Raw genomic sequence first — 19,376 nt, 5'->3', positions numbered from 1 at the left:
TTATGCTTAATTACTTAATAAGTAATAGTGAACTAATTATTATAGTAGTTTGGTAGTACTTCATTAGGAACTATTAAGTATTGCAGGTCTCATTAGGAATTATCTACTAACTATGGATTATTTCTAATAACTACTAGTACATTACTCGTCAAATGAACAGTGCTGCTGTTGCTAGTATTCCCAGAAGGAGGTGTAACATCTCGCAGGACAACCTGGATATTATCGAGAGGAATATATCGGAGTCGCAGCACACGACTTGGTGGCAACTCCAGTCTGTATCAGGAAATGAGAAGGACGGCTATGAGGGGTCTAAGGGCAGATAAGGAGGCGTTTCTTAGACAAATTTGTGAGCAGGTGACACACCACCTGTGATCTGTGACCCGCATCCTGCTTACAGAGGCATCGAAGCATTACGCACATCTGAATCTGTTCCTCAGAGACTTACAGTCAGGGCGGGTGATGGGACGGTCTTTACAGATGACACTGCAGTTGTGACCCACTGGGCCGGTACAGTAACAGTTTAGCCAGAGTGCAAATATATGGTCAAATAACGCATTATCGGTATCTAACACAAAGTAGAAATAATAAATTAGAAGCCTATTAGCTCTGAATGGTACATCATGGGACATCGTATAACACCCAAACAATCTCTTTCCACAATCCGTTCGATTTCCCCCTTTGTGAGCCCTGAAAAAGGTCTGTGCTGCAAAAGAACTGCAACAGTAATAGTGTTTAGGCTGCATCACAATACACACAACCTTAAAACTGATGACGATATGAATGTTCATAATCACGATACGATACTCTGATATATCACCTGGCCCAAGCAGCACTATTCTGGTGTCCTGGCAATAAAATTCACCAAAAAAACACTGTTGTATTCTAAATACCGCGGAATATTGTATTACTGTAGTACCACCCTAACCCTACTGATCAGTAATATGCTAACGATAAGTGACCTTTGGATCTTGTCCTTTCACTTCCCAGCAGACTGTAACTGTCAGTGCAGTTAAATTCATTATTATCGCTTGCTTGCCCCCCCCCCCCCATTTACAGCTGCATCTCTCCTCTTTTTCTGTCACCAGTAGGTCCTATGGGGGTGCCAGGTCAAGGCATGCCAGGCCGCATGATGCCCGGGCCTCCTCCTGGTGCCCCTCCCCAGCCCGGCATGCCCCCTATGATGGGGCCAAGGCACCCTGCAGCCCCCAATGGCATGTGTGAGTCTCTCTTTGTGCCAGTTGAACCATTTTATGGCTTCCCAACATGTACCACGGTATCGATTCATTGTGCTGGTAAAATGCTTAAGTAGCTGAGTGAGGTGAGCTTTCCAGGCCGACTGGGGGAGTTTAAGAACAAGGGCATCGCCCTTAAGGTGATGCAGTATTAGTATGCGCTGATCACTGCGGTGATTGCTCTTTCTTTAGTATTATTATTTCTTTATTAAAATGACTCTGCGTTTATTTGTGGTGTTCATATGAATCTGCCACAAACAAGATGGTGGTGTCGTTTTAAGCTTGTACCTGATTGCTTGCACTGATGTGTTCAATTTTGTTTTGTCTGGACATCGTTTGAAGTGTGCAGCCACCATAATAAGACCAGTCAGCAGCCTCCTCACAGATAATCCTGAATAGTCACACTCCCCCCCCCACCCCCCTGAGCTGTCACTTGACTGTTCCTTTGCATCCTTTCCTGTCATGCTTGGTCTACAACTTGGTTCCCTGCTTGAGGGTCACGATTCAGTTGACTTACTTTTTTCTTTTTATTCCAGACCCTGGCCCGCCTCCCTCCCAGCCCGATGGGATGCCCCCAGGCCCAGTGGGACCACCAGTGGGTTCTGCGTCCCGCCCAATTGAGAACTAAACCTCACGTTTCCTCATGCAAGAACCCTTGTACCTGTTCTAAACCCCAAGGACCTTCTTAAAATGACCCGCCATACACCCCCCATCCCTCCAGTGCCTGACGTCTAGTGCCCTGTGTGTGGGCTTGTGCTGTCCACTAATCCTCCACACTTAACCCCCCCCCCCCCCCCATGGCATTTGGATAAGCATGGAGGTCATGCAGGAAACTGTGTCCCCATCCCATTTAGTACTGACACTGGCTGTTCTCCTGTTGTCCCAGTGAAGGGATACAGGGGGCAGTAGAGAGCACGGCTATGACAGTTGGGCTGTCAGAGATGTGTTTGTCCTGTTCTTCCCTGAAATGTGAGTTTGTGAGCGTCATTTCCTGCTTGGTGCAGACCCTCTCGGTCACATAAGCTAGCTTGGGAGAGGCGCTGATTGGCCCCCCCAGCCCGCTCAGTGCCTCTTCCTATTTCCTTCCTCCAGTCATACTGTACCGGTGCTGGGAATGCCAGTTTCCTGTGTGTATCCTCCATGGTGTGTGTGTGTGCGTGTGTGCGCGTGGTGGGCCAGTGGGGGGACGATGTGAACACGTGTCCTGTAGATAAGTGCCCCTTCACTGTCACTGTGGGGATCACGGTGGACGTTTTGACCTTTCAACACGCTGCTCTTAACTTAATTAAACAATACATCTTGTAGACATGTTTTCTTTATAAACAATCACAAACAAAGGCGTTCCAAGGCACAAACGTTTCAGGAATGTTCTGGTTGTGCTGTCCACATGCCTCCCACATGAACATTCACTCACTTCCTCCTCCCGGTTTTACCTTTTTACAATCGCCATAAAACGATACAGATGACAATTTCTTGTTGTGGCAGCTAAAATGCGCACGTATTTTATGGGCATTAGCACCATATAATTACCGTGCATTTTAACCTTTATGTGGCTAATTTGTACTTCTTTCGCAGTCTAAAATGCACATAAATCAAATATGCCTGCGTATTTGCATATATGCCGAATGCATACATGCATACCAGTTATGTGCCTCCCTGGATATAAATGGCTGAAACAAACACAAAATACGCCCAAACATCATGTTTCAGTTTAGAGTGGATCGAAGCTATATGTATACCAAAATATCATATCGTTGATTAGCAGCAGTTTTGATGGATCTAACATTTATGTAATAGTGTTAAGCCGACAACTGGGAGTGAACACCTAAAATGACAAGCAAATAAAATGGATATATATTTTTTAAATTAACAGAATCATTAACACCAGGAGTCTGTATCCAGGAGTCCGTAAAGCCGGATTTCTTTTCTAGTCAGATAACTTGTCAGATGCAAAGTACCCCAGTTTAAATGGATTTTACTTTCGTTCACTTATATTTACCCTGGACTACCTTAATTCCGATACGTTAACCGGCTTAGTTTGCCGTAAATGTAGACAATATGATTTGTAGTAAAATGGCAGGATGAGCGGATTGTGGGGAGCAATTGTGCGAGGTAATATCAGGCAGGCGGTATGGATTGGGAAAAAACTTTTTATTTTGAGGCATTTATTTGTTAATGTCATATCAGGCCTGTACAATTTTTGTTTACAAAGCTTAAAAGCAAATCGTTAATGGGAATTATTTATATAACAATTAATCGTCAACTAAAATGTCATGATCGTGACAGCCATAAATAACATGCATACAATGAACACAAAGATAGATAATCTATCCATCCATTTTCTGTATAGCGATTTGTTCTACTCAGGGTCACAGGAGGTATGGTGCCTTTCCTGTAGGCTATGGGTGCGAGACAAGAAACAACCCAGGATGCAGTGCCAGCCCCTGACAGGGCACACTCACACACCATTCACTCACACACCAGTCACTCACACATCATTCACTCACACACCATTCACTCACACGCCATTCACTCACACACCATTCACTCACACACCATTCACTCACACACCAGTCACTCACACGCCATTCACTCACACACCATTCACTCACACACCATTCACTCACACACCAGTCACTCACACACCATTCACTCACACACCATTCACTCACACACCAGTCACTCACACGCCATTCACTCACACGCCATTCACTCACACACATTCACTCACACATGAACATCTATGGAGAATTTGGTAACTCCAATTAACCTCAGCATGTCTTTGGACTGTGGGGGGTGAGAAACTGGAGTACAGGGAGGAAACCCCATGACGACAAAATGAGAATATGCAAATTCCGCACACATGCAACCGTGGCAGAACTTAAACGCAGGTTCCAGTGGTGTGAGGCGACAGCGCTAACCATTGTACCAGCATGCCACCCCCAGACAGACGATAAAAATTTCAGTTTTCTGTCAAGAACATGACTGTCCTAAAGCCAATATTATCAATTTATAATGTATTTCTTCCATCCAAAGCACATAATTCCTCATTTTGTCAAGAAGTCAAGTCTGATTGAACGAGATTGTTTCGATGTCAGGTCAGTGGCTGTGGCCTGGATCTCAGTTAAACCAAATTTAATATCAAACCTGGTGCTTCTGTCTCTTCCCTGACTGATGTCTGGCATTGGAACTGAGAAGGAGCCAATATTCTTCATGCCTGGTTCATCTACATACATGGTATCTAGTTTCTCTGTGCTGTAAAAGCGGAATCTCATTGAAGTCTGATCATCATCTACTGGATAAAAGTAATGATGTGACACTTCGTCACACTTGACTGACTGACCTTTCTGAACCATCCTCTTGAAGATATCATCACAATAAACATAATCTCCTTTCTTATTTACTCTGCGCTTCTCCATCTTGTGTTTTGTGTTATCAAAAGTTTCACCCATAGCAATCCCATATGTCAGAGCACTGACTCGTGATGCCACTATCTTGAGGTTGTTTCCAAACAGCACGGCCCCCTTGGCGACGGCCATCTGGGCATCTATGGGGCACAGGATTCTACACCTTCGACCAAATTCCATTCTGATTTCTTTCTGCAGGTACTTGCAGGAAGCATAGCCTCCAACTAAGAGAATGTAGTCTATGCTAATTTCTGGAGTAGAAACAATGGCTCGAATTTCACTTACAATGCTATTTACACTTTCTTCAAAGAATGACTGTAGTTTTTTGTAAGTGATTTTGATGGATCCATCGAACCAGAGAACACCCTCAACATTTTCAAAGTAACTGGACAGTTCTTGTTCTTTCTGAGCTAAACATGACAAGTAGTAGGGGCATGAAATATATATGTCTTTGTCCTCTCCAACAGACTTTTGCACAGAAAAATCATACATCATCTTCTGCAGTTCAGCTGGATACTCTCTCACATACTCATCCCATATTTGAAGAAAAATGTCTCTGAGGAAGGATTTGAACTTCTCCTTGACAGTTTCTCCCCCCATGTCCCCTCCTGAAGCCTTTTGCAGCTCCTTCAAGTATCCACCTTCTAGAACTTCATGCACAGTGATGTCAATGGTACCACCTAAAGACAAAAAGGTGACACTTCAAACTGATTTATTCATACCATGAAGCTGTTATTAAACAGCATGAATTTTCCTTACCGAAAAAGATCTACAGTAGTATGAAATTGCTATTACCAGGTGGGGCTAACAGTGCCATTCAAAGCCCATGTGGCATCCAAGGCAAGCTTTACTGCTGGTGCCCCCACCCTGGAAAATGTCACTGCCCAATTTCACTTTGTCTCAGACAGTGCGTGCTCCCTTAAGTCCTTGCCCCCTTATTCATCAATCCCAAAATATGTCAATAAGAGGAGCTGAATAAAGCTGAATGAACTTGTATTCATTTTGGTTCCCACTAAAAATCAGTGTCGACATTAATTTATATATAATGCTACAGAACAGTAATCTGTGAGAGTGCATGTTTGAAAAGCTGGTGAGGCTGTCTTACCCCCACAGTCAACAACGATGTACTGAGTTCCAGACTTCTGTTCCAGGGTATCTTCAGATCCTCCCTCAGCCACAAAGCCCTCACTGGGCAGCTGTTTACACCACACTGATGCCGCCTCCGGCTCCAGAGCCAGGATCAGCTGGTCAGAGTTCAATTCTGACACCAGACCAGCCTGAGACAGGAACCAAATGCAGAGACTTTTTTATTAATGGAATAAGAGGAGTATTAAAATTTGGATTGGTAGCCATTGCACCAATGTCAGACATATAAGTGATCATTTTAAAATGATAAACCTTTAGCACATTAAATGAGATATTCGATCCTGCCTGTTTCACCCGTATCTATACTTCACCCGAGTAGATATTACACTTTAGAACATTGTGGGTACAGAAACACCATGTTACTCTCACTTATCACCATAGAGTTCTCTATACTCCACCTGAGTAGACATTACACTTTACTACATTACAGGTACAGAAACCTCACTTTACTCACACATTTTACCATTTATCTATAATCCACCTGAGGTAGACATTACAATTTACTACATTACAGGTACAGTAACCCCATTTTACTCACACATTTTACCCATCTCTATACTCCACCTGAGTTGCTGCCTCTCTCATGAACTGCTTGGCTGCAGCGTCCCAGATAGCAGGTACAGTGAGCACCCAGGTCACATCTGAGGAGATGAACTTCTTTCCAGAAGTGTGCCCCTGGATGGTGTTCAGGGCATGGTCCTTCAGGTACCGCAGGCTCTCAGAGAAAACCTTCAGGGCCCTTAAAGGTTTCCCATTTGCTGCAGTAATCATCAGATTCCTACTGATAGTCTAAGACATGCGATATTTCTTAAGTTAATTTCCCTCTCATTGATGATGTCTTTTTAAAATAAATTACATATTAAAATCTGTTCATTTCGAAAACAATATTTTTTGTTTTTACCTTGCCATAGAGGTTCATTTTGAAATTCTCTAGAAAAAGGTACTCTTTGGCTCCGTCCTTTTTTAACCTGGTGTAAGTCATCATTGCTTCATATCCAAACTTCTGGAATTGTTCGTGCTCGTCAAATAAGATACAGGTCGGTGTTTTCGGAGACCCGAACCCCAACTCCTGTCCCCAGAACACAGATCTAATGTTATCGAGACTATTGCGGACACAGAAGCAGTAGCCGCTGTAAGCCGTCCCGAAGTCTATAGCCACTATGAACATCGAGTCCGCCATCGGCCAAAGTGCTGTCTAACGCTACTCGGGACGATATTCTACTAATTCGTGATCCTGCTATATAAATAGCAAATATAGTTTAGGTAAAAGGTAACAATTAAAGGTAAAATTAAAAGGTAAATCAGTTCCGGCAGGTTAGCTGCTCTGACTCTAAACAAAAACGAAATAAGGAAGTTCTTGTAATTTATGGTGTACTTCATGAAGGAATGTTTCGGTTTCGTTTTACCAGAATTCATAGCCGGTAAGTTTCCGAGAAAACATATGACTGTAATAACCTAACAGAAGGTATAAATACGGAGTGAAACTTGCAGACGTAGAATCACTGCAGGGATGGAAGGTGCTTAACAGTGTACCCATGTACTGGGTGCCCCAGGTTAAGAACGACTGACTTACAAACAGATCGTACATATAAACAGGTTGCAAAAACGCCTATTATGGGGCGCAGTTTGTAAAGGTAGTAAAAATTTTTATATTTGCCACTTTTTCAACATTTAGTGCAATTTTCTGACATTTAGCTAGAAGTCAATGGTGTTGTGGATCATCAGGTTTTTTTACTGTGTAGATTATGTTCGAAATTGTTTATCATATGTAAATATAAATGGTATGTCTATATATAAATATTAAATGTAAATGTTAAATATAAATGTTAAATGTAAATATAAATATTAAATATAAAACTTAAATGTAGATATAAATGTTAAATATAAATGTTAAATGTAGACAATAAATGTTGAGGACGTATGCAGATTAGCCACGCTATCTGCATAGAAATTCCGCTCACTTAGAGGCCGTTGAACGTGCAGTTTTGGCAGGTGTTCGCGCTGCGTTACATAGTATTGCTACACAGCCGGGAGCAACATCATGTACACCTTCCACTGTGACTTCGGGAAGTTATGAATGTATTTTGGGGCGGGAGGGGGATCAGTAGTATCATATAAATTGGCCTTGAATATTTCCCACCATACTTTCGTTGGTGGCGGCAGTTCGTAAGATGCTGTTGCTGAACGTTTTGTTCGGAAATGGCAAGAAGTCGCTTGCAAAACGGCAGGTCCAATCGCAGGAACTATGAGGATAATCATCATCATCATCATAATCCATTGCGGTTATCGGTCACTGCTACGCGTCGCTCGCGACTTTCCTTGTCATGATTTCAATACAGGCAATTTCCAGGTGACGAATGAGATTCATTCTCAAAGTCTAAATCGAATTTGTATATAAGTTGGAACAATAATACAATACACAATAACACAATACAGTAATACTGAATGTAACTGTGGTCCTTTACTTTGAGCCTATGAACCACGGAAGCCCTGCAATGTTTTCACGAACATCAAAGAATGCGTGTGTTTAGCATTACGAGCAGTTTGTATTTAACCCAAAAATTTTTATGTAATGGGCTTTATGGCAGTCCGTTTGTATGTGGGAGCTGTCTGTAACTGGGACATTGTTAACCTAGGGGCTGCCTGTATATTGTGGGGTTGTTATAAGAAATTGAACAGGATATTTTTGGTAGTTTTGCAAAAGCCAGCAAACAATACACATGTCCCTTGTTGAAACCTCATCTTTGTATATATGTGCCTTTACATGTCTTGTTTCTCTGTAGGTTGTTATGAGTATATTATGTAGGTAAATATATTGCTTGCATGGTTTTCCCCAATGGATCATTATTTAGTTTAGCCTGGGGTCAAGTCCTTGTTTCATCTGCCTGCCTGTGTTTTGACCCTGTGTGGTCCCTTTTCTTGTTCAATTGACCTTATAATAAAGACCCCTTTGTTAATAGACCACAGTGAGGAGTGTCGTCCATCTTGCCCACTGATGGCATAATACACAGCAAACAATTTGAATTTATCCATCTTTATTAAAAGTGTGTATTACAATGTTGTACATAGACTGACACTGTCACACATCTGACATGGAAGTCAGCTGGACTGCAAAAACTGAGTTACCACTCACCTATAATGAAGGCCATGAAAATACTGTACCTTTAACTATTATAAAGATCAGGTGACTGTGTAATCCATGTCAGGAAGGACACTAAGCTACTTCAGGTTTTGCAAACTATTTTAAAACTGAAAGGCTCCTGTATTTGGCTAAATAATTGTTTGCCTTCTGCTTTGACTGGTTAATTTCCTTGATTGAAATGCTCATCCGGCTGTTTCACATTAGTAGCACATGCATGATTATAGGAGACTGACCAATCAGCACACAGCAGGAACTCTATGCTTATGTGAAATCCAGGTCCTTTTAATAGAAGGTAGTTCACAAATCCTGTTCTAGCTCCATGTCCCCCTGACATGGATTGGGTGGTCACCCTATAGAGAGACAATGAATAAATGCATAAAAATACTTATGACTAAGAATATCCTTGGTATTATGTTCGTATTAATACACTCAATTAACATTATTAGAAATACTCATGAACACAAACACCAACCGAAAATATTATCCACAAACATCGTCCCTATGAACCTAACCCTACCCAGTATTTTACCAACTAACTATACAGTCACTGAGAAATGGGGTTTCTCCCATCACAATTTACAATAAAGCACTTTATTCTGAATAAATTTGCATGTAGTAAGAGATTTAAAAGTTGGTTCTTCTATTTGTCTATTGAGACAGTGGATGGTGATTCCATTAATGTCAACCCATTTTTATAGTATTAATAAAATCATGTGCCACTGCTGTGATGCCTGACCCGTCCGCTCCTCATGTGTGCCACGCCCCCTGATTACCACGTGTGCTTCCCCGATTGTTTCCAGCCCTGTCCGATTACGTTGCCCAGCTTTATTGTATTTAAGTCCTGGTCTCCCCTATTTCCGTGCCTGTCATTGATGTTACCTGGTGTTTGTCGACTCGTGTTCCTGATTAAACCCTCGTTTTGCCCCGTTTCCCGTCTGCCTGCCTGTTTATGATCGCTTGCGCTGCCGGAGCGATCTTCCGTCCTGCACGCCCGTGACAACTGCTTATGCTCATTTTATTTAACAAAACAATGATTGCTTAGTATATTATCTGTAATCTGGTGTACAGGGTTCCAAGATCAAATAACACACATTTGATTAAAAATAGAAAATAGAAAGTTACTACTACTGCCTTTTAAGCCAACGGATGCATTTTTCATTAAAATATCCAATTTTGCCCCACAGGATATACTTTGTTTTTCTGTAGCAAATCAAGGTATTTAATTACATTTATTCCGACTTACAAATGACAACATTGTTTTTGTAAATTACTGGAAACACTTTTTGACTTGCGTAACCGAAAGGCCAACTTCCCACTTCCCAAACAGGCGTGAGCTGTGGCTCATGCAGAGCCATCAAAGTCGCCACTTTGTAACACTCAGCTGCAAGGTCAATGCAGACTCCTCCATGTCCAGTGCAAACATATTCCTTAAAAGAAATTCAACCTTAACGTTAACAAACTAAACTACTGACAGATTACTATTATTGTTTGATTTAAATTTACACTTTATATTAACTGAAAATATGTGGAGATTATTACTAAATAGATGCAACAAACTAGTGTTTGATAAAGCATAGAAAAACAATGAAATATCCATCCATCCATTATCATAACCGCTTAATGGCCACTGGGGTGGGGGGGCCTGGAGCCTATCCCGAGAACAACGGGCACAGGCGGGAACCAACCCTGGGTAGGCGCCAACACACTGCAGGGTGCACACACTCACACAACCACAACCACATGCACACAACTACAGGGTCAATTTAGACACACCAGTCAGCCTATCCTGCACACTTTTGGACTGTGGAAGTAAACTGGAGCACAATTAAATATTTGAGTAATTAATATCACCTTTAAGACTTATTTCATATTTCATAAATCAGACACAAGTCAACGTCAGTTCAACTTACCTTTACAACTGACTTGAAGTAGTCAAGATCACAGTAATAAAAAAACAATTGAAAGTCATGCGTAATTTTGTTCAGGCAAACCTATAAATAAAAAGATCAGTCAGGTTGACTTTTAAGTACAATTATCAAAATAGAATCATGTTTAATCAACATCAGCAGATTTGTTTCGTATGCAGAACTAAGAGGAGAAAATGCAGTCAGAGTGAGTGTATCATTATTCCAAGCATTTGTTATGTAGGAAATCAACAAAACAAGTCAGGTTTCCTAGCAGAAGCCCAGATGAACCACTGCTTGTGTTAAGACTATTTTTGGCATTTCCTGAAATTGGGAAAATGACTCACAGTTAATTCTGTATAAAGCTTGCAACAGCCTAATTGTACTCTTCTCACAAAATGTATTAAAGTTGGACACAGCCTTAATTAAAAGAGCATCACGGATTTAACATGAGCTCAAGAAGTGTTTTATCTCACTTTCCATTATCATTTTATCATTTATTATTTTGGCTCCAAAAATAACTCATATGGCCCACTTAGCCCCCCCCCCCCACCACCACCATCCATTTCAGCATAGGGCCCCAGAGAATTTATGCTGCATTCCATTTGAACTTGTAACTCAGAAATTCAAAACAAATTCAAAGTTATGAACAGAGTCTGAGACAAAGGGTAGCCCTGACAGAGCCCAACACTCACTGGGAACAAGGTTGGCAATGCAAACCAAACTTTCGCTCAATTTATACAGAGACCTGATGGCCCACAACAACAGACCCCATACCCTATACTCCTGAAGCAGCCCCTACTGGACCCCCCAAGGGACACAGTCGTATGCCTTTTTCAAGTTCACAAAGCACATGTAGACTGGTTGGGCAAACTCCCATGAACCTTCCAGTATCCTTGTGAGGGTAAAGCGCTGGTCTAGCATTCCACGACCAGGATGGAGGTCCATTTAGGTGGACCTCAAAATACTCCACTGCATGACTACATCCCCATTTGAGGTCAACAGTTCTCCACCCCTGCTATAAACAGCATGGCTAAAGCTCTGTTTCACCCTCCTGAGTCATCTGATGGTTTCCCAGAACCTTTTTGAGGCCAACCAAAAGTCCTTCTCCATGGCCTCACCAGACTCCTCCCACACACCTAGTTTTTGCTTTAGCAATTGCTAAAATCACCTTCCACTTGGCCTGCTGGTACCCATCAGCTGCTTCAGAAGTCTGACAAGCTAATCAAGCTTGGACAGCTTGCTTCCTCAGCCTGATGGCTCCCTTTACTACGGGTGTCCACCACCGGGTTCAGGGATTGCCACCACAGTAGGTACTAACATCCTTACAGCCACAGCTCTGCTGTGCTGCTTCAGCAATGGAGTCTCAGCCCATCAGGTTCAATGTCCCCTGGGATGCAAGAGAAGTTCTGCTGGAGGTTTGAATGTAAGATCTCCCAGAGAGGGGTGTCCGCCAGATACTCCAAGCATAACCTCAGTATGCACTTGGGTCTACCAGGTCTATCCGTCATCTTCCCCCACTTTTGGATCCAACTCACTGGAGAAATGTCACCAGAAGGTCAAAATAACAGATTTTTAATCATATTGTGGGGATGTGTGTGCTATTGATCGGTTCATGGTACATAGTACTGTAGATCATTCTAGTCACATCTTTAGCATTAAAACCAGTTTCTAATCTGTATTGGTGAATCTTTGCACCCCTAGTAATGAGGTTCCTGTTGTCATATTTGTGCCTATAAAATCATCACAGTAACTTTCATACCTGCTCGTTTTCTGCATCTTAGTAAAGATGATGGCTTACCGTCTTTTGGGAGGTTGCAGGTTGAACTCTGCATGTATTATCTATGAAGTATCTTATCCGCTTCACATTCTGCACTGCGAGGTCAAACACCATCTATGTATATATATCATATGTAAAACCAATGAAGTTTAATTTCTTTAATAATAAATGATAATTTAATTTTTTATTGAATATTGCATGTGCATTGTGTGTGTGTGTGTGTATATATATATGTTGTCCAATTTTACCTTTGTCAGCCTTCAACATTATACTATTTCAATTTGCATGAAAGATTTATGTATTTATCACCTACTTCTCCGTTGTGTATCTTTTTTACACAACGGAATTTTTCCAGAAAATGCACCATTTCTCCCACAGAATTGTTACAATTACAAATGTTTTGGTGTCACGCCCAGCCCATCCAGTCCTCATGTGTGCCTCGCACCCTCATCATCCACATCTGCTTCCCATCGATTGTGCCCCGATTGTCCCTGTTATTTCGACTTGTCTCTTGTATGTCAGTCCACGTCTTGCCCTGTCTCATGTAGGTCATTCTTGTAATGTGCGTCGCTGTTCTCCAGTCTTCCCAATTAAACCCTTGTTTGCCCGTATTCCACCTACCTGCCTCATCCTTCAATCATTTCTGGGTCCTTTTAGAGGTATGCTTAGGGTCATTGTCCTGCTGGAACACCCATGACCTCTGACGCAGACCCAGCTTTCTGACGCTGGGCCCTACATTGCGTCCCAAAATCTTTTGGTAGTCTTCAGATTTCATGATGCCTTGCACACAGTCAAGGCACCCAGTGTCAGAGGCAGCAAAACATCCCCAAAACATCTTAGGACCTCCACCATGTTTGACTGTAGATACTGTGTCTTTTTCTTCATAGGCCTCATTCAGTTTTCAGTAAACAGTAGAATGATGAGCTTTACCAAACAGCTCTACCTTGGTCTCATCTGTCCACAAGACGTTCTCCCAGAAGGATTTTGGCTTCCTCAAGTACATTTTGGCAAACTCCAGTCTGGCTTTTTATGTTTCTGTGTCAGCAGTGGGGTCCCCCTGGGTCTCCTGCCATAGCATTTCATTTCATTCACTGTTGCACCCTGAGTTTGAATTTGTTTAGAAGTTGATTGAGGCTGTTCATCCACCATTAGGACTGTCCTTCGTTGCAGTCTTTTATCAATTTTTCTCTTCCGTCCACGTCCAGGGGGATTAACTACAGTGCCATGTGTTGTGAACTTCTTGATTATGTTGCGCACAGTGGACAAAGGAACATGAAGAACTCTAGAGATGGAATGTAGTCTTGAGATTGTTGATATTTTTCCACAGTTTTTGTTCTCAAGTCCTCAGACAATTCTCTGCTCTTCTTTCTGTTCTCCATGCTTAGTGTGGCACACAGACACACAACAGAAAGTTGAGTAAACTGTTCTCCATTTTAACTGTCTTCAGGTGTGATTGCTATATTGCCAGCACCTGCTTCTTGCCACAGGTGAGTTCAAACGAGCATCATATGCTTGAGATAAAACAATTTACCCACAATTTTGAAAAGGTGTAAATATGTTATATGTGAAAATGATTTAGCTTTTTTTCCCTCTGTTTTTTGTGTTTATCCAATGCACATAAAGGAAATAAACGTGTGTATACCAAAACATTTCTAATTGCAACAATTTTCTTGGAGAAATGGTGCATTTTCTGGAAAAATTCCAAGGGTGCCGATAATTTCGGCCATGACTGTATTCTCTGACCGTTTATGCCCTAATCGTTAATTGTCTATTGTCATGGTGTCTCCAATTGTAGCAAACTTGTAGCAACCACCACAAATTTCCAATGGCCTCGGTTGTGTAGCAATAAAAATTTTGATTCTGAAAGATTCTTTGACAAATTCCATCTAAGCATCAGCCAATCAACTAAGGGAGAGAAGTTATGAACACCAACACACTTAGCGATCTTATTCTATAGCATCCAATTCAAAATGAAGAAAATTAATTTGTAAAAACAGCAGTACACATAGAAAACTAAAGAATTTACCTTTATCAGCATTGCAGCATGTTCACGCAAATCTGTGCTTTGTAAACTATAACTTTTCCAAAGTTTTTCCTTAGTTTCTCCCCAGGATTGAGTTTTCATGTTGTCATACATACGTACGACTTCTGATTCTCTGCAGGGGTCCATAATATTTTCAGAACAAGCTCCACTGTAATCCAGTTCATTTGACAACTGATTCTGCATCCTAAACAAAAATTTCAAAGAATAATATTTAAACAATCAACGGTGATGGGCATTATACTAGTATCTGTCATTTCTATGAGTTGGGGGTTGGTGGTACAAATCCCACCCCCTCTCTGTGTGTATGGATTTTGCATGTACTTCTTGTTATGTCGAGGTTTCCTCTAGATACTCTGGCTTCCACACACAGTCTACAATCATACTGTTACACTAATTGATATCTTTAAATTCTTTGTAATGTATGTAGTCCAGCCATTTATCCAGTATAAGGTCAAGGGGAACTTGGAGCCTAATTCAGGCAGCACAGGGCACAAAACCAGGGAACAACCTTGAAGGGATACCAGTCCATAGCAAAGCATAAGCATGAAACTCCCCATTAACATAACTGATACCAGACTCCTGTCCATCCATTTTCCATAACCGCTTATCCTATTCAGGATCGTGGGAGATCCAGGGCCTATGGGCACAAGGCAGGGAACAACTCAGGATGGGGGGCCAACCCATCGCAGGGCACACTCACACATCATCCACTCACACACCATTCACTCACACATGCACTCCTATCGACAATTTAGCAAGTCCAATTAGCCTCAGCATGTTTTTGGACTGTGTGTGTGTGAGGAGGGGGAGAACTGGAGTATCTAAAGGAAACCCCATGATGACACAGGGATAACATGCAAACTCTTCACACATGGAACCAAAGGTGCGAGGCAACAGTGCTAACCACTGCACCACCCCCAGACTCCTGTATCACATGAAAGCCTAATCCATGGTGTGTAGTAAGTAGTAATTACTGCTAAAACAGGGTACTCTTCCGGTCATGGTCCTGAGGAAAACACGTGAGTAACAAAATCTCAAAACTGAAGCAGCTCATGTCTACTATTGTTAATTTGCAGTCCATCAGTAAATTTTTCCATAATTTGAAGAAAAGAGATCATTAACCAGGTTCAATCTGATCACAGACTTAGTAAATGTGTGATGTTACCTTTTTTTGAAATCTGCAAGAGTCTTCCTGCAGTTTTCAGCATCTTCTTTCATTTGATCGCGTTCTTTCCTGAGGGGAGAAAGTATAAATACATTTTACAGTCATGTGAAAAAATTAGGACACCTCGTTAAATATTTAGTTCTTTAAGAAAAATCAACTTATCAATATTAAATCTTCTTTCAAATCATATCTGTAGATACAGTAAAGGTGATGTAACTGTATCACCTATGCAAAAACAAGAAACAAATTAACTTATTTAACAGAAGAAACTAACTATAATGTCAATTTCCACTGAGAAAAAAGTTAGGACACCCTCACATTTATCACTATTTAAAATTCCGAGAATATCAAGGTGCAGCATATCAAGTGAAAATGATTAGAATATCACTACAGAGCTTTTTAGTGGAGCCTGTCTTATTTAAACCACAGACATTTAGTTTGGTTTGCTCTTGATTGTTGAAGTGAGCGGTATCGACATGGTGAGATTCAAAGAGTTCTCTGAGGCCTTGAGAAAGAATATTATAGATGCATATGAGTCTGGGAAGGATATAAAAAGATCTCAAGAGAGTTTGGAATCAGCCATCCCACTGTCTGGAAAATAATTTTCAAGTGGAGAACATTTAAAACAACTGCCAGCATGGCCAGGGCAGGTTGTCCTAGCAAGAACAGCCCAAGGGCAGACCACAAGGTGCTGAAAGATCTCCAAAAATCCTAAAAGGTTTTCACGGGTCATACAGGAAGCTGTTGCCATAGTTGATGTCAAGGTACATGCCTACCATCTACTATCAGAAAGAGACAACACAAGTTTGATTTACATGGGAGCTGTGCAAGGAGGAAACTGTTGCTGTCAAAAAAAAATATCAGGGGAAGACTGGAGTATGCCACAGACCACCTAGACAAAGTCCGAGACTTTTGGAACAATTTTTGGTTTGGACAGATCAATCTAAAATTAAATTATTTGGACACAGCAATAGGGGACATGTTTGGTGTAAACTAAAGACAGATTTTGAGCAAAAGAACAAAGAACCTCATACCAACTGTGAAGCACGGGGGGGGGGGGGTAGCATGAGTCTGATTCCATACTGCACTGTTAATAAAGGCTTCTGTGACTTCCAAACTTCTTACAAAAAATCATAATGCCAAAAGCTACTTTTTTGTTTGCAGGGGGTACGGGGGCTGGAAGACACTTACATTGGAACGCACAAATAAGTTAGTTACTTAGTTAACGCTCAAGTACAAATTGTGAACAAATATAGTATCTGCCTGTTATGACATTGATGATGAATGAACATTAAGTATGAGTGTACCGCTGCATCATTTGTGGCTCCTCAGGTAAAGTGTTAGTGATACAGCTATTAATGTGTCTGGGAAAGTTTTTAAGGATAGTAGGTGCCTGTTTCCATGCTGCAGCATTAATAAAGCCTTCTGTAACTTATCTGTATCTACAATATGAAAAAAGCAAAAACATGGAAATATGACCCACCTTGTCTGCTCAAGCTCTTTAATGAATTCCTTTTCCATATCATTCATTCTTTGTAGATATAAAAGGGCAGATAAAATGAATATCAAAGAAACAATGACATCTGGTTGGATATTGAACAAACATTCTGTAATGACGTCCAAATCCAGGATCTGCCCTTTATCAGCCCCACCAATAAAATTCATTGCTGCTTTAAGAACATCAATATTAGCTCATCAGCCTGGTGGGAATTTCTTAAATTAAAAAGATCTATACTGATCCATGTAGATTTACATCCATCTGGAACAATCCTGATATTGTACAAAATAAATAGACAATGTACCTGTGCCCTGACACTGATGTGGGTGGGTCCAGGGCCTGGGCACAGTTGGGGTAGGCTGGTATCTGTTGGGGTGGTCCGGAGTTGGGAATGTGTTGGCTGGGGGGGACTGTGATGGGGGACTGGGGCTGGAACTCTGCTTTCTCGCCTGGGGGTGGGATGCCCGGGGGGGCGGGGGGGTAGCGGGTTCCTTGCCCGACCAGACTGCCTTCCTGGTTGGTCGGATGTCTTGGTCCTGGGGGTCTGATTAGCGCCCCGTCGTACGTGGTCGGTCTTCATCCCTTCGGCCTGCTGCTGGGGGGGGTTGGTGGCCCCGCCACTTGGGCTATCTCTCAGCATACCAGGGCAGTCTGGGTCAGCTTCCTGCTCGCTGGGGAGAGGGGGGCTGGAACGGGAATTAATGTGGGGTCAGTTGGAGACCCGGCCCCTCAGAAGGGGTCTATGCCTCACATGCCCTGGTTGCGCCCCTGTCTCCTGTACACACCACAATACACTACGGTCTGCGGGGCAGTGCGGGGCCATGGAGGCCAAAGGGCTGGGTTACGCCACGAGCCCTGGCCCACAGGTCCTACCATTAGCCAGTGTGCTGCCCGTCAGTCTTATTTTCACAATAGTCATCCTACAACATTAGGGTCTTGAGGGTGGGCGGGGCATATGGGGATCTACCATCTGCCAGCGTGGGGGGGGGGGGGGGCACGCAGGATTCCGTTGTTTGCCAGCAGTGGAAAGCCTATGCCTTGACCACCCCCCCCAGTTTTAATGCACCACATATTTTAGTTGCACACACTTCAGTTCACATACTCATTGACACACACCCACATGTATACACCTTATACACACACATTAAAGCGGGGGAGCGATGGGGGCTTGAGGGGGGGCCTTTGAACCCCTCTCTCTGGGCCCTCACAGTGTGGGGGGTGGAGCGTGGTGGTCTTGGGGGTTTGGTCTCGGGCTGGGTGGGAGGGCCTGCCTTCTTCTGTGGTGCTGAGGTCAGCTTCCTGGCAGGTGGAGTGGGTCCTTTCCTCCGCCCCCCCCCGCCCCCCCCTCCAATCCCCGCTTCCCCTCAGCACTACCAGTGGCAGCATGCCTGCTGACTGTGGCAGGCTGTGGTCCGCCCCGCCCGCCTTGGGGACTCAGGACTCTCCAGAGCTTGCTAGGCCTCCTGCCAGGGATGTGCATTGATGTATGGCTTCTGGGCTTCTTTGGTTGGGGACCTGGCTCGCGCCAGGGCTAGAGGTTGTGTTCTGGGTCGGTGGCTTCCTGTCCGGAGTCCTCTGGTGGGGCCCCTTGTGTTGGTGGCTGCTGACCCAGTGCTCCCTCACATGCTCCTCAGCAGTTTCGGCACATGGTTGTCGCTGCTGCCCCCCACATCAACTAATAGTACATCCATGGACAAATCATTACACTCACACACATGCATAAATACATACATGTATACATCCACACTTATCTCTACACGTCATACACACATAACCAATATTACACACATACAAAGGCAGAAGCATTCACACATGCTTGTTTTAATGATAATAAGTTGTAAATTTGTATTATGTTGTGGTTGATGTTGCTATTGTTACTGTTGTATCATGGTTGCAGCTGCAGTTGTTATCAATGTTGTTAATGCTGTTACTGTGGTAGTTGTTGCCACTTGTTGTTTTATTTTCATACTATTATTATCATTATTTCTTTTTGTTTTTCTTTGTTTGCTTTGTGTGTTTTTTTTTGCATAGGTTTGGTTTCAACATTGGTAGGGACCA

General features: G+C 42.6%; 2 protein-coding genes across 2 annotated transcripts; both read right to left on the bottom strand.

Moving 5' to 3' along the window:
- Positions 1 to 3,381: 3,381 nt before the first annotated feature.
- On the bottom strand, positions 3,382 to 7,197 carry LOC125727453 (heat shock 70 kDa protein 12A-like). Its single transcript, XM_049004157.1, has 4 exons — positions 6,687 to 7,197; positions 6,350 to 6,574; positions 5,745 to 5,916; positions 3,382 to 5,319 (listed from the first exon to the last, which is right to left on the bottom strand). The coding sequence occupies exons 1-4, from the start codon at positions 6,963 to 6,965 to the stop codon at positions 4,280 to 4,282; spliced, it is 1,716 nt and encodes a 571-aa protein (XP_048860114.1). The 5' UTR covers positions 6,966 to 7,197; the 3' UTR covers positions 3,382 to 4,279.
- Positions 7,198 to 8,775: 1,578 nt separating this feature from the next.
- Positions 8,776 to 17,879, bottom strand: si:dkey-61p9.7 (uncharacterized protein LOC559161 homolog). Its single transcript, XM_049004160.1, has 7 exons — positions 17,623 to 17,879; positions 17,304 to 17,351; positions 15,821 to 15,889; positions 14,638 to 14,839; positions 12,633 to 12,725; positions 10,838 to 10,918; positions 8,776 to 10,354 (listed from the first exon to the last, which is right to left on the bottom strand). The coding sequence occupies exons 2-7, from the start codon at positions 17,348 to 17,350 to the stop codon at positions 10,157 to 10,159; spliced, it is 690 nt and encodes a 229-aa protein (XP_048860117.1). The 5' UTR covers position 17,351; positions 17,623 to 17,879; the 3' UTR covers positions 8,776 to 10,156.
- Between the last annotated feature and the right edge of the window lie 1,497 nt (positions 17,880 to 19,376).

Source organism: Brienomyrus brachyistius, unplaced genomic scaffold (genome assembly GCF_023856365.1).
Source record: "Brienomyrus brachyistius isolate T26 unplaced genomic scaffold, BBRACH_0.4 scaffold98, whole genome shotgun sequence".
Lineage (NCBI taxonomy): Eukaryota > Metazoa > Chordata > Actinopteri > Osteoglossiformes > Mormyridae > Brienomyrus > Brienomyrus brachyistius.
Note: the sequence above shows the minus strand (reverse complement) of the source record. Positions and strands in the feature narration are given on the sequence as shown.

Coding starts and splice junctions, on each gene's coding strand:
- LOC125727453 (XM_049004157.1), bottom strand. CDS start 6,965: ATGGCGGACTCGATGTTCATAGTGGCTATAGACTTCGGGACGGCTTAC. Junction 5,917..6,349: donor TGAGAGAGGCAGCAACTCAG/GTGGAGTATAGA, acceptor TTCCTGTCTCAG/GCTGGTCTGGTGTCAGAATT. Junction 5,320..5,744: donor CATCGTTGTTGACTGTGGGG/GTAAGACAGCCT, acceptor TTTTGTCTTTAG/GTGGTACCATTGACATCACT.
- si:dkey-61p9.7 (XM_049004160.1), bottom strand. CDS start 17,350: ATGAATGATATGGAAAAGGAATTCATTAAAGAGCTTGAGCAGACAAG. Junction 14,840..15,820: donor CTTGCAGATTTCAAAAAAAG/GTAACATCACAC, acceptor ATTTTTGTTTAG/GATGCAGAATCAGTTGTCAA. Junction 10,355..10,837: donor ACTTCAAGTCAGTTGTAAAG/GTAAGTTGAACT, acceptor ATTTCTTTTAAG/GAATATGTTTGCACTGGACA.